The sequence below is a fragment of the Ailuropoda melanoleuca genome, chromosome 15 (assembly GCF_002007445.2).
Source record: "Ailuropoda melanoleuca isolate Jingjing chromosome 15, ASM200744v2, whole genome shotgun sequence".
Classification (NCBI taxonomy): domain Eukaryota; kingdom Metazoa; phylum Chordata; class Mammalia; order Carnivora; family Ursidae; genus Ailuropoda; species Ailuropoda melanoleuca.
In genome coordinates this window covers 10,388,090-10,403,652 of record NC_048232.1, presented here as the reverse complement: position 1 = coordinate 10,403,652, position 15,563 = coordinate 10,388,090, and the positions used below count along the sequence as shown (strand labels likewise).

General features: G+C 36.0%; 1 protein-coding gene across 6 annotated transcripts in view; it reads left to right on the top strand.

Moving 5' to 3' along the window:
- USP6NL (USP6 N-terminal like) overlaps positions 1-15,563 on the top strand; it is a 179,584-nt gene that overhangs the window by 70,936 nt on the left and 93,085 nt on the right. For 2 of the 6 annotated variants that reach the window (XM_034644115.1, XM_034644116.1), the window contains exon 3: positions 3,939-4,027. The exons of 3 other annotated variants lie outside the window; for them this stretch is intronic. In XM_034644115.1, coding sequence (XP_034500006.1) covers positions 3,955-4,027 — 73 coding nt within the window. In that variant the 5' untranslated portion in view covers positions 3,939-3,954. Of the gene's footprint in view, positions 1-3,617; positions 3,639-3,938; positions 4,028-15,563 lie in introns of those variants that run through there. One more of the 6 variants, XM_034644117.1, reaches the window with a different exon arrangement.

The window sequence follows — 15,563 nt, the reverse complement described above, 5'->3', positions numbered from 1 at the left end:
TGAGAGTATACTTTTCACTTTAATAAACTTTCCCGCTTGTGTCACTCGTCCACTGTGTTGCGTGTCTGTCCTTGAATTCTTTCTTGTGACAAGACCAGGAACCTGGTCGTCTAAGTCAAGGCCCCAGGGCCCAGGGTCTCCCCATTTCACCCGACAAATATGGACTTATTTTAAGTTAATATTTGTGTACTGTGTGAGGTAAGAGCCAAAGTTTGTTTTTTTCCTGTATAGCTATCTAGTTATTCCAGCATCATTTATTGAAAAGATTTTTTCTCCATGAAGTATTTTGAAACCTTGAAACTATGAGATCTTGTTATCATTTGTAACCATTTTCTTTCAACAAGAATTTAAGCCTGACGATAGAGCTTATTCAAATATAAATAAATCCATCTTATAATCTTACTGATAAGTATGTATTTTAGGAGGCTGTGGGAATAATAATGAAAGGAACTGCTTTTCAGGGCTAATTCAAGTTAATAAAATGCTTGTTGCTAAGGTTCAGGTGCTGGTAACTTCTGAGGATTTGTAAAATGCTAAGGAATGAAATTCTGCGCCCAGTTAGTGATACATGATTATCTTTAGGAAAGTGAATTAGAAAAATATTGGGGTAAAGGTGTGGTCTTCCTTACATTTGCAGACTTTAAAAGGAGACCTGGACCAATTAAAAAAACAAAAAAGGGAAAAAAAATCTACGGTGGGTACTGATTCTAAGAAGAAAGAAATGATGAATTTAGATTGAATAAATAAAAATATACATAGAAGCTGTTTAAGGTGCCCTCTGAGTTTAAGGATTTGGATGAAAGGTAGAAGAAAAGTCTTGTAACCTATAATGAATGAAAAGGAGTAGTGAGTACTTTACAAATAGTCTCAGAAAGAATTAAGTACAAATGAATTGACATCTGTGAACAGTGTGGAGTGTGATAAAAATACCTTAGAAGGCATAGTTTGATTCCTGGAAATCTGTAATGACCACATAGGCCTGCTATTCAGAGCCGGTCATGTAATGTAAACATGAGAGAGAAAGAATATGTCCCAGACTCTTTTCTTCCATCTGCTTGTTTTGGTTTTTGGCTTTGTTTGTTTGTTTGTTAAAATTAACTTCAAACAGAAAAGAGAATAGAAATGAGAGGTAATTGAAAACCAGGGTAAGTTAGGGGATAACAACACCTTTTAAGTTCAGGTCTTTAGGATTCAATGAGTTATTGACTTAGACTATTTTTGAGTAATTGTAAATAATCTTTTAAGAGTAATAAAGTACAGAGAAGATACTTGAATCAGAACTCAAGAGAGGAGCAAGGTAGATTCTAGTAACTGGAAATGATTGAATTTCATAATAAGTGTAATCAGAATTGTAGCTTGGTTTTATTAATAATAGATTGTGAATGAATTTAAAAGGAAATGGTGATCTTTAGGAGCTTTTCTGGGTATAATAAGAACAAACTAAATTTCTTGTTTTGTTGTCACTGAATAGACATCCCAAGGATATGTTGGAGATAGGTTTTGTTTTGTTTTTTTCACATTTCTTCTTTTAAAAAATTACTGCAGGGGCAAAATTGGTACATAATGTTATGTAAGTTTTTTTTTTCTTTAAACATTATGTAAGTTTTAGGTGTACGACATTATAATCACCATTATGATCACCACTAAAAGTCTAGTTACCATTTCCCACCATACAAGTGACCTCTTTCACTCATCTTACCTGCCCCTCTGCCCTCCTCCTTCTCAGGTAACCACTACCAGTCTGTTCCCTCTATCTGTGAGTGTGTGTTTGTTTTGTTTGTTTTTAGGTTCCATATATGAGTGAAATTATATGTATTTTTCTTTCTCTATCTGACTTATGTCATTTTGATGTTGGTTTCTTTTATTGTGCAGAAGCTTTTTAGTTTGAGGTAATTCCATTGTTTATTTTTTGCTTTTATTTCCCTTGAGTCACAGCCACAAAAAGTATGTCTAAGACCAATATCAAGGAGCTTACTGTCTGTTTTCTTCTAGGAATTCTATGGTTTCAGGTCTTGCATTCAAGTCTTTAATCCATTTTGAGTGAATTTGTGTGGTGTAAGAGAGTGGTCTGGTTTCATTCTTTTGCATGTGGTTGTCCAGTATTCCCAACACCATTTATTGATGAGACTGTCCTTTATTCAATGTATGTTCTTGGGTCCTTTGTCATAAATTAATTGTCCATATATGTGCGGGTTTAATGCTGGGCTCTGAATTATGTTCCATTGATCTGTGTGTCTGTGTTTATCCCAATACCATACTGTTTTGATTACTGTAACTTTGTAGTATAGTTTAAAATCAGGGAGCATACCGCCAGCTTTGTTTCTCTATGTCAAGATTGTTTGGCTTCAGGTGGTTCTAGTTCTATGGAAAATGCCATTGGAATTTTGAGAGGTGTTGCATTGATTCTGGGTAGTATGGACATTTTAACAATATGAATTCTTCTAATCCATGAGCAGGAATACCTTTCCATTTATTTGTATCTTCTTCAGTTTCTTTCATCAGTACTCATAGTTTTCAACGTAGAGGTTAAATTTCACCTCCTTGATTAAATTTATTCATAGGTATCTTATTCTTTTTGATGCAATTATAAATGGGATTGTTTTCTTAATATCACTTTCTGATAATTATTATTAGTGTATAGAAATGCCACAGATTTGTGTATGTTTATTTTGTATCCTGCTACTTTACTGAATTTATTAATTTATTAATTCCAAGAGTTGGGTTTTTTTTTTTTTAAGATTTATTTATTTATTTTAGAGAGAAAGAGAGCATGTCTTAGCTGGGGGAGGGGGCAGAAGGATAGAGAGAGGGAGCGTCTCAAGCAGACTCTCTGTTGAGTGTGGATCACCACGTGGGGCTGGATCTCACAACACTGAGATCATGACCTGAGCTAAAATCAGGAGTTGGACACTTAACTGACTGAACCATCCAGGCACCCCAATTCCAAGAGGTTTTTTTTTTTTTAAGATTTTTTTTATTCATTTGTCAGAGAAACAGAGTACAAGCAGGGAGAGTGGCAGACAGAGGGAGAAGCAGGCTCCCCACTGAGGAAAGAGCCCATCCCAGGACCCTGGGATCATGACTTGAGCCGAAGGCAGATGTTTAATTGACTGAGCCACTCAGGCATCCCTCCAAGAGTTTTAGATGACATCTAGGTGTTTTCTATATAGAGTGTCAGGTTATTTGATAATAGTGACAGTTTTACTTCTTCCTTTCCTATTTGGTTGCCTTCTATTTATTTATTTTTCTTGCCTAATTTTTGTCTCTAGGACTTCTAATACTGTTTTGAATAAAAGTAATGAGTGGGCCTCTTTGTCTTATTTCTGATTGTAGAGGAAAAGCTTTTAGCTTCTCACCATTGAGTATGATGTTAGCTGTGGGTTTGTCACATATGGCCTTTATTATGTTGAGTTTCATTGCCTCTATATCCACTTTGCTGCAGTTTTTTTTTTTTTTTTTAAGATTTTATTTATTTATTTGACAGAGAGAGACAGCCAGCAAGAGAGGGAACACAAGCAGGGGGAGTGGGAGAGGAAGAAGCAGGCTACCAGCAGAGGAGCCTGATATGGGGCTTGATCCCAGAATGCTTGGATCACACCCTGAGCCGAAGGCAGACACTTAACGACTGAGCCACCCAGGTGCCCCATGCTGCAGAGTTTTTAATTGTAAATGGATATGGAATTTTGTGAAATCATTTTCTGTATCTATTAGTGACCGTGGGGTTGTTATCTTTCATTTCGTTAATGTTGTGTATCATGCTGATTGGTTTGTGGATGTTGAACCATCCTTGCATCCTTGGAATAAATTCCACTTGACCATGGTGTATGATCCTTTTAATGTATTGTTGAATTTGATTTTCTCATTTTGTTGTGGATTTTTGCATCAGTTCTTATCAATACTGTTGGCCTGTAATTTTCTTTTGTTGTGTCCTTGTCTAGTTTTGGTATCTGGGTAATGGTTGTCTCAGAAAATGAGTGTAGAAGGAAGTATTCCCTCCTCTTCAGCTTTTTGGAAGAGTTTGAGAAGGGTAAGTATTAAATCTTCTTTAAATGTTTGATAGAATTATCAGTGAAGTCATCTGGTCCTGGACTTCTGTTTGTTGGGAGATTTTTGATGATTGACTCAATTTCATTACTAGTAATTAGTCTATTTAGGTTTTCTATTTCTTCAGTATTCAGTCTTGGAAGATTACATGTTTCTAGGAATTTATCCATTTCTTCTATGTTGTCCGGTTTGTTCATGTATAATTGTTCCAATAGTGTCTTATGGATATTTTGAGTTTTTGTGGTCTCAGTTGTAAGTTTTCCTTTGTTGTTTTTTATTTTGTTTGTTAGAGCCCTCTCTTTTTTCTTGGTTAGTCTAGCTAAACATTTGTTAATTTTGTTTATTTTTTCAAAGAACCAGCTTTTAGTTTCATTAATTTCTTTTTCTTTTTTTAGTTTCTATTTTATTTATTTCTGCTCTAATCCTTATTTTATTCCTTTACTGACTTTGGGCCTTTTTTTTTTTTTTCCTTTCCTCTCTGGCTCCTTTAGGTGTTAAGTTAGATTAGTTATATAAGATTTTTCTTGTTACTTGAGGTAGGCCTGTATTGCTACAATATACCCTCTTAAAACCATTTTTTTGCTGCAGTCCAAAGATTTTGATATGTTGCATTTGTTTTAATTTGTCTGTAGGTGTATTTTTTATTTCTTTGATGACCATTTGTTGTTCACAACATGTTTAATTTCTAAAATTTTTGTGGTTTTTCCAGTTTTCTTTTTGTAGTTGATTTCTATCATTGATTTATATCTTTGTGGTTGGAGAAGATGCTTGAGATAACTTCAGTCTTCTTGAATTTACTGAGACTTGTTTTGTAGCCTAGCATGTGATCTGTTTTGGAGAGTGTACCATGGGCACTTGAGAAGACTGTGTATTCTTTTGCTTTGAGATGCAATGTTTGGTATATGTCTGTTAAGTCCATCTGGTCTGACGTTTCTTTTTTAATTTTTTGTTTGGATCTATCCATTAATGTAAATGAGATGTTAAGTATGCTACTTTGTCAAATATCAGTTTCTCCTTTTAGGTCTGTTGATAATTTGGTTTATATATCTTGGTTGTGTGCAGATAATGTTGCATGCATATGTACTTGTAAATATGTCTTCTTGTTGGATTGATTACTTTATCATTATGTAATGGCCTTCTTTATCTACTATTACAGTCTTTGTTTTAAAGTCTATTTTGTCTGCTATGGGTATAGCTACTCCAGCTTTCTTTTCATTTCCATTTGCATGGAATATCTTTCTCTATCCCTTCACTTTCAATCTGTGTGCGTCTTTCTGATGTGAGTCTCTTGCAGGCAGCATATAGGTGGGTCTTGTTTTTTAATCCTTTCAGCTAATCCATGTCTTCTGGTTGAAGAGTTTCATCCATTTACATTTAAAATAATTATTGATAGAGATATACTTATTGCTTTTTTGTTTATTGTTTTCCAGCTGTTTTCATAGGTCCTCTCTGTTTCTTTAGTTTTTTCTTTCTCTTCCTCAGTGGTTTGATGCCTTTCTTTAGTTTTATGTTTAGATTTCTTTGTTATTTTCTTTTGTGTATTTGCTGTAAGTTTTTGCATTGTGGTTACTGTGAGGTTCACATATAGCTTCTTATGTGTATATAGTTTGGTTTTAGTTGATAACAACTTAAATTTGAGTACATTCCAAAACTATGCTTATTTCTCCATGCCTCCCACATTTTATATCCTTGGTCATATTTTAGCTCTTTTTATATATCTCTTAAGTAATTATTGTAGTTTTAGTTATTTTTACTACTTTTGCCTTTTAGACTTCAAACTTGCTGTATAAATGACTTTATCCACTACCTTTACTATATATTTACCTATGTTCTAGCAAGATTTTTATTCTTGGATGTTTTCTTGTTATTAAGTAGTGTCATCTCTTTTTGGTTTAGGGAACTCCCTTTAACATTTCTTATAAGGCCAGTTTAGTGGTGATGAACTTCTTTAGCTTTGGTTTATTTGGAAAATGCTTAATCCTTCATTTCTGAATGATAATCTTGCCAAATAGAGAATTCTTGGTTGGAAGTTTTTCCATTTTAGCATTTTTAATATGTTATGCCACTCTTTTCTGGCCTTCAGAATTTCTGCTGAAAAATCTGATGTAGCCTTATGAGATTTCCCTTGTATCTAATTAAGATTTTCTCTTTATCTTTTAACTTTTACCATTTTAATTAGAACATGTCTTAATATGAATCACTTTGGGTTCATCTTTTTTGGAACTGTTTGGGCTTCCTGGACCTGTATGTCCATTTCGTTCTTCGGAGTAGGAAAGTTTTTAGCTATTATTTCTTCAAGTAAGTTTTCTGTCCCTTTCTCTTGCTCCTCTCCTTCCAGGACCCCTATAATGTGATTGTTATTCTACCTGATGTTATCCCAAAAGTTCCTTAAGTTATCTTTGTTTTTTAAAAATTCTGTTTTCTGGGGTGCCTGGGTAGTGCAGTCGTTAAGTGTCTGCCTTCTGCTCAGGGCGTGATCCCAGCGTTCTGGGATCGAGTCCTACATTGGGCTCCTCTGCTGGGAGCCTGCTTCTTCCTCTCCCACTCCCCTACTGTGTTCCCTCTCTCCCTGGCTGTCTGTCTGTCAAATAAATAAATAAAATCTTTAAAAAAAAATTCTGTTTTCTTCTTGATGCTCTGCCTGGGTGAGTTCTGTTGCTTGTTTTCTTAGTTCACTGATTCAATATTTGCTTCTTCCAGTTTTCTGTTGAACTCCTAGAATTTTTCAGTTCAATTAATAGATTCTTCAGCTGTGTAGCTTTTGTTTCATATTTACTTACATTTTTTTGTCTGTTTGTTGAGGATCTCACTGTCTTCATTCTTCTCCTGAGTACAGTAAGCATCTTTATGATCATTAGGTAGTTTGCTTATCTCCATTTCATTAATGTCTTTGCCTGATGTTTCTTTTTTCTTGTTCTTTCTTTGGAACATATTCCTTTGTCTCTTCATTTTGCCTCTTTGTGTTTGTTTTTATGTATTAGACAAATCAACTGCCTTTCCCAGTCTTGAAGGAGTGGCCTTGTGTAGGAGATTTCATGTGGAGCCCAGAAGTACAATCCTGTCTCACCAGCAGATCTTGACACCCAAGGGGTGTTCCTTGTGTGGGCTGCATGCACTCATCTCATGTGGCAGGGGCGCGGGGGAAAAGCTGGCACCTGGCCCAGCTGTGACTTGCTGGCTGTGCTGTGTGGACGAGTGGGTTTTCAGCTGGGTGCCCCACTGGCTCTAACAGGTTAGAGAGAGAGCCTGCCAGTGCTGACATTAGCAAGGTAGGATGAGGTTGTAAAAGTGCACCACCTACTAGTGTCTCCATCCCCGGAGAAAGCCTCAGTGTTTTCCTGCCTGTATAGCAAGTGTTTTAACATTAATAAGTGGGTCTCCACATATGATCTAGGTACTTTTCAGACTGATATTGTTTACACTGGGTCCTGTGGTGAGTGAGTCTGTATGACAGCTCCTTAAGAGTGGATTCTTCATTCCCTACAGTTTAATGGCTTTCCTGGATGTATTCCTTATTGGTTTTCAAAGCCCAGTTTTTAGGAGCTTCTTCTCTCATTCAGGGTCTAAGTGTTGGGTGCCTGATATAGAGCACACTCACTTGTGAGGGAAAACTTCCCTCACTTGTAAGGGAAAACTTCTTTGTTCGCGAGATCCCTCCTGATTGTGCCTGGGGTATGTTTTTGCTTTGTTTTGCTTGCCTCTTTCTTTCTCCCTTCTTTTCTTCCTTCTCTTCCCTCCCTTTCTTTCCCTCCCCTCCCTCCCCCCACCCCTTATGCGGTCTTTCCCTTTCCTATCCTTGATGCTGTCCTTTGTTGTGGAGGCTCCTTTCATCCGTTTTTCTGGTCTTTCTCAGAGCAAATTATTCCATATGTAGTTGTATATTTGTTGTATCTATAGGAAGGAGTGAGTTCAGGATCTTACTGTGTTGCTGTCTTGAGCCCAACCCCCAAGAGATAGGTTTTTTTTGGGTGTTAGAAATGTATTTGATAAAGGCTTCTATGATGCCACCACAGACTACAAGAAGTGATAGGTCTTGTAAGGATTTTATATTTGATTGATGGATCATATTTAAGTCAATTTATTCATGTCAGAGTCAAGGTCTTTGCTAATATGTCTTAGGATCTTAACTTATTCCCCAGTTTTTCACTGGCCAGGATGAAAATTTCATTGTAATCATTGGGTTTGTGAAGGAAGAGAGTACAATGTTGATAGAGATAGCTAAAGTAAGGTTTTGAAATTAAGATTTGCCAAGATCTTTTCGGGCTAGAATAATAGACCAAAGTGAAAACAGGATTAAATATGATAAAATGTCATGTTCTACACTGTGATTGAGGTAGCTCCTAAGAGAGGACTGAGATATTTCTATTAAGTGTATGCCAAATACGAGCTCATTAAATTGACTACCAGCTGGGAAAGAAAAGTGAATTTAGGTGCAGATCAAGAAAGGTAATAGAGCTGTTGTTTTCCTCACATCAGACCTGGTCTGGGATTTTATGTTGAATTTGGGTGTCACATTTCAAAGGGGATTTTAATAAAATGTCACGTGTTGACCAGTGTGACTATCTTAGTGATTTGTATTTATAGGCTTATCATGTGGAAAAGCCTAATTTTGCTTGGAGCTGAAAGGATGACATTTCTAATAATAATCAGAACATTCAAGATGGAATGGACTGACTTGTGGGTTTGGGGAATTTTCATCTCTGGAGGCATTAAAGGAGAAATCCTGTGACAACTTATTAAGAATGTTATTGAGGGGATACTAACATTGGTGGGAAGTTGAACTAGATACACTTGAAGGTCCTTTACAATTCCTTTAACTTTTTTTTTCACTTTAATTTTTCTGATATCTCCACAGTCATTTTATCAATCTTGTCCTTAAAACTTTATTAACAGTAAATACCCTATCTTATATGGCACTAAAAGTTATAAAATACTTTTATGAGCCTGATTAAATGTGATGTTCACAAGTATTCTACAAGTTGGGCAGGAGATGTTTTACAGTTTTCAAGCAGCTGTATCTTAATGATTGAGAGTGTGGCTTCTGGATCCCAGACCATCTGGGCTCTGCCACCTGCCGTGAGACCTTTGAAAACATGTGCCTCTCTTTCCTCATCTGGAGTGTGGTGATATATTATTCTCTCTCTCTGTGGTGTCTGTGCCATAGGGTTGTTTGAGTTTATGATCGCACGCTTGAGAATATATGCTTAGAACATAATATGCTTAGAATAGTATCTGATATGTAGCAGACATTTAGTTAATGTTAGCTGGTGCCCTTGTTGTCATTATTTCTCTTTTACAGGTGAAGAGACCGATGCCCATGCAGTTTGTAATTTGCCCAAGTTTACATCAGTAATAAGTGGTAGAGCAGTTATTAAGAATTCTGTTGAGTTAAAAAATCGGAAATGGAGTGAAATTACTGGTATATGGATTAATTTTGCATTAATTTGTGTAAGAGTATTTCATTTTAATTTGTTAAATGAATCAGACTGCTGTGAAACTATTATTACAGATTTTGGGGAAAGCTTTGTTTTGCCTATGTTTACATATATACACACATTCCAGGCATAATTCGGTGGGAAAACACTTTCTTCATGTTGTAAATAAAGATAACCATACTTTCCAAAAGATTTATGGTGCTTGGTAGCATTTAAAAGGAAGTAGGCAATTAACTTTGGTTTGTGTTGGCATTGCAGTATACTTGCCAAGCAGTTTGAGCTTCTGATTTCTAGATGTGTCATTATTTTCTAGAGGGATGTAAGTCAAACTGAAGGCATCTCCTAGAAGAAAAGTCCAAATTGGCTTTCGTTTATAGTGTTGAAATAAACAAAAATGTTCTCACTAAAATTCTGTTCTATCTTTAGATGATCACCTCTAATAATTAATTCATTAGATGCTCTGTGGTTTTTTAGTCGTGTTAGAACAGTTTTCATGGTGCAGTAACATAGTTGTCCCCTGCAGATTGTGTGATGGGCTTTAAGAAAGATTGTTACGTTTGTCTTTCTCTTCCTGCTGGTAAGGTCCTGTGGGGAACACATCTCTTAAGGTAATGATTCTTTTACTCATTTACAAGGTTGTAAACATCTTGAGGGCAGATAGGGTGTCTTAATAATCTGTGTTTCTCAGCACTTGCAAAGAGCCTTTGTCCACATTGAGTTTGTGCAATTGTCAAAGCATTGATGGTTTTATTGGAAGCCAAAGAACTCATTAGATTGGCTCTATTGAAAATGGTCAGTTAAAGTAACTTACCATTCACAAGGATAGTAATGTAATCCGTTTGTCAGCAAGTTTATTGAAGTTATGTTCTTCAAAAGAACTGCTGTTGGCAAAACTGCATTTGAGAAGATCAGTGTCATATGAAAAAAAAGTTTAAGGGAAAAAAATACCCTCTAAAATGCTTTAAAGGCATTTCAAGAACACTATAAATGAAAGTTCTAGGAGACATCCATTTCAAAAACAACCTAGATTTGTCAGCAATAAAAATCCCATTGAGTAAGTAAGTGAATTGGTTAGGAAAGTTGAAGTGTGATCTGCTTGAGGCAGATTTTTGTGTAAATTTTGTTATTTGGCTTGTACTTTTTTTTTTTTTAAAGTAAGCGCTATGCCTAACATGGGGCTCGAATTCATGACCCCGAGATCAAAAGTTGCATGCTATACTAACTGAGGCAGCCAGAGACACCCAGGGTGTATATTTATTTTTAAGGTGTTTGAACTAGCCTATACTAGCCTAAAATTTAATGACTTTAGCATTTGTATTATCCTTTGTTTAATTTTTGCCGTTCTCAGTAAAATATTGGCTGTTTCACAAATCATTGTGTTGTATAAAGACATGTTTCCCTGGGCCTGGTTTTCTATTCATATATTGAGAAGGATAGGATATAGATTCTTATTTTTCCTCTTTCTGCACCATCACAGGCCCCCTGCCCTGATGGCCTGCTAGAGGAGAAAGTGCTAATTGGTTTTCTTGTGGTTTTGGGAAGGAAATAGTTCCGCACTTGACATAGTTTTTATCTCTTTGAATTTACATTCTTCCTTTCCTTCTTTAGAACACGAGGGAAAACTGGAAGAGGAAGGCATTCTATGAGAAAGGCTGAAGTGGCCCTGTACTTGACACTCCCCATGTTTCAGGTCCCTGCAGGCCAGAAGAAGGGTGTGGGAGAGAAGGGAACAGTTGCTTGTGTAGGGGGAGCTATGCTGGAATAGTATGAAACCTTAACCTTTTCCTGAGGAGAGATTTTTCTCCTAACATTAATTATCTTTACAGTTGTTAATATTTTTTTTTTTATCTTTTGATAAGGTGGCACATGTACCTGGTAAACAACTCAAGATGTACTAAAGGATATCCATTGGAAAATAAGTGTCCTTTCCATTCACTTAAACCTAGTTTTAACCTCCCCGGGACAACCACTGTTAATTTTGTGTATTTAGGTGCATCCCTAACCCCTGACAGGGTGTTATATGCACTATTCTGAACCTTGTCCTTTTTTTTTTTTTTTTTCCTATTTCCAGTGTATCTTGGAAATGAAATGAAGCCAAATCAGTATGTAATTCTACATCATGATTTTTAATAGCTGAATTGATGGACATTTATGTTATTTCCAGTCTTTTTTGATGGCTTGTGAAGTTGGTCACACTTATTTTCTTGTAAAAGAGGAATTGGGGTGGCTGTTATAAATGTATTCTAATTTCAGATGGTATGCTCAATGAGTAGGAAGGAGACAGTACTTTCTAAGAAATGTTTTCGTCAATGAGAAGGATGGCAGGTCTTTTATGTAAAATGTGTTTTTATAATCAATTTCCTTGAAATATGGTGATATTTCATGTGGAAATTGGTATAACTCATCAGGTACAGCATTCTCAAAGAGTTTTTTCCCTACTTAATCATGTCTTTGAGTTTTACTCTTTAACTGCTGTATATAAATTCATTTAGAGTCTGATGGAACCTGTATATAAGTTTTTGGCCAGGTAATTGAAAGTGAGACATTGGGATAGGGATGATAAATATAGCTTAACAGTAAAGAAACCTAAGTTGGAATTTTTAGGATATCCAGACAAAGTGTCATCTGGAGCCCAGTGGCAGCCCTTTGCTCTTCTTTCATGGGTTGGTTGCATCTAAGATTATATAATAGAGATAGGGGAGAATTATTTTGATGACTATAGATAACTTTCTTTAAAAAATATTTTATAGATTTCCATCTAAAACCTTGTAAGAAAACTGGGGAACAAGTTTGTTTTCCAGGCAGTATTCTGTTTTATTAAAAAGCTTAAAATGTGTCTGGGGAAAAATGTTTTTAAATTTTTGACTATGGTATTAATATGATCTGTCTTTATATTAAAATATGATTTATAATAAAAGTAATATATGCTTATTAATGACCATGCAAAAAAAAATACACAAGTGTAAGAAGAAAATAAAATTATCTGTAGTTCCTCCTCTCAGACGTTAAAATGTTTGTTAATATTATAGTGCATGTCATTCTTGTCTTTTTTTTTTTTTTAAAGATTTTATTTTTAAGTAACCTCCACACCAACCTGGGGCTCGAACTCACAACCCCGAGAGCAAGAGTCGCATGTGACTGAGCTTATTCTTGTCTTTTTTCTGTTCATGGGGTTTTGTTTGTTTGTTTGTTTGTCTTGTTTTCCATGGTAGTTGATGATTTATTGTTTTATTGTTTGGTATTAAAGTAACTTTAGTCTTTAGTTCTGGAGAAATGTATCATTTAAGACCTCTGTAGATCGCACCTGGAGGGTTTATGCTGTGTTACCGTAGCAAATCAGAAGTACTTCCCAAATATTACCTGCTTTCTTTTTGAGGCCACTAAATTTTGTGTTTTGCTTTGGCTTTATTTCACTCCCACCATGGGATCTGGTGTGTGTGAAATGAGTAGAGAAAAACAAAGCTACTTTGATAGGCACTAGCTAGACATCTAGGCTCACTCGTTAGCCAGGTGACCCACTTTCATACACACAGTCCATGATTCAGATTCATGCCTAAGGAAAATTACCAACTGTTACATGTGATGACCTTTAGGGGTGTTGAAACTGATGAAACATTAAAATTTTCAAATGCCAATGATTAGAGCTGGAGTGTTTTGTAAAATATTTATGTACTACAAATTGCCAGTAATAGGTGTGTTGGAAATGTTGTTTTTTACAGTTTGATATAATTTGGAATTAATCTTTATACCGAAGAACCTATGTGTTGTACTTGGGGAAAAAAAAGATGTAGTCAGAAGGGCTTAAAAAAATAAATATAGGACTGGGTTTTATTGAATAGAGGGTATAAATCAAAGACAACTAAACACCATTGGCAGGGAGCCCATGTTTCCTTGCTCCCTTCCCAGGGTCTGGTGATTGGCAGCTGGTAAAGCATTAAAAAAGAAAAAAAAAAAAGAGGTTTAATTGTATCAGTATTGAGCTGTTCCAATTTAACATTTAGAAAATTTTACTTGCTTTTTTGTAATAATCACAAACTAGGAAAATGCATTCTATATGCGTTAAACTCTATGGCAGCTTTCTGGTATCAGTGGAAGGAAACTTTGAGAACTTGGGTATCTGAAAGTGCGCAGAGCTTGGGTATCTGAATGTGCACAGGAATAAGTAATTTTGGGAAGTCATTTTCAGATCTAGGAAGATTTTTCCTTTTACTGGAGGAGGATATTCACTTGCGGAAACACAGTCAGCACACGTAGGTTTGAGCCCACTGACTCAGCTTCCCCACTTCCTGGTTATGGTGCATTACTGTCTTGGTAGCTTATACCTTATTAATTTACAGATATGCAGACATATTCTCTTTCTCTCTTCACTTCTGTGGCATGATTGGCAGGAGGATGGGCTTTTAGCCTTCCAGATAATGAGTTCGTATTGAGGCTTTGACCTGTAACATAGCTTTAGACAAGTTGCTTGACCTCTTTTAAGTTTCATTTTCTCATCTGTAAAATGGAAATGACAATAGGACTGTTGGAACATTCAGTGAGATATTGTATGTACCTAGCACAGTGCTCGGTGAGTAATAAAAGCTCAATCACACGAGCTCTTAATAGGCACGTTCTTCTCCCTTCCTGAGCAGCCTTCATTTGTGCTACAGCTTCTGGCCAGTTTTCTCTTCAAAAACACCTCCTTGGCTTCCTGTTGACTGTGGGGCATTTCCTTGGCCTCTTGCCCTGATTTAATGCTACTTTGAGGATCCCTTTTGACAGATTATCTTGACAAACCTTTGTTCATTTGCTTGCCATTTCATTTATTCAAAGATGACGTGGAGTGATTAAGAGTACTCTGGGGCCCTATTGCCTTAGTCCCAGTGCCACTTCTAGAACTTCAGAGCTGTGTGATCTTGCAAGTTAATTAACCTAACAATTTTCTTGTCTGTGAAATGAACAATAATGATACCTACCTCATAGTTTGGATGTGAGGTCATTACGTGAAATAACATACAGAAGATGTTTGTATTGTGCAGAAGAAATGCTTGCTGTTATTATGAGCCAGACTTAGTTGGTATTTATTTTATCTAGTCTCCTGATCAGTGACTTTCATATGTGTATAGCATTTTTGATGTTTGTTATATAAAATAAATCTCACTTATACAAGGCACCCCAACACAACATTATTGGTATGATAACAGTAACAATGTAAAGAATACATGTTATATTAAACACACATACAAATATGAGATATACATATATGATGTTCTTAGGATTTGTTAGGGGAGGTGGTGAATGCAGCTCCTTTTTATGAGAATTATGTGGTGCTGTGCTTGGAACTTAGGGCATGTTTTAAAACAAAATTATTTGAATGAATGACAGCTTCAGTGTGATATGAACATTTATATTTATATTTATTATATTTATTATTTCCCAAGCTGCTGGCTTTTGCTTTTTGCTTTTGCTGGCCTTACATTCTTTTCTTTTTTTTTTTTTTAAAGTAGTGTCCATGCCCAGCGTGGAGCCCAATGCAGGACTTGAACTCACAACCCTGAGATTAAGATCTGAGCTGAGATCAAGAGTTGGATCCTCAACTGACTGAGCCACCCAGGCACTCCTCAATGGCCTTGTATTCTGATTTGAACCTAAGAGCCATTCAGGGACAAAATAATACTTGCACTGTCATACTTTTTAAATATATATATTAATGCAATTCTTCCTGTGTGGTAGTTTGTTCTAGGTGATACTGAGTTCTTGTTTTAGTATGGCATTTTAGGCACAGTTTGTTATTTTCATATCATTTTTGATTTAAAGAGTCGAAAAGTTACCATCGGGTGTAGAATAGGGTTTGCCAGATTATCTGTGGAATTAGTTATGTACTACTAAGGTGGGCGTTCTATAAATTCTCTTCCATTCCCCTTGTCTTGTATGTGGTCTCGAAGATTCTGCTGTAATCGCATCGTTTCTCGTTAGTATCCATTGGGCTGAATTCAACATGAACTTGTAGTGAATATAACTGTACATGCTTAGAGTTGGTTAAGATGGCGGAGGAGTAGGGGACACCTTTTTCAGCCGGTCCCCTGAGTTGAGCTGGATAGGTAC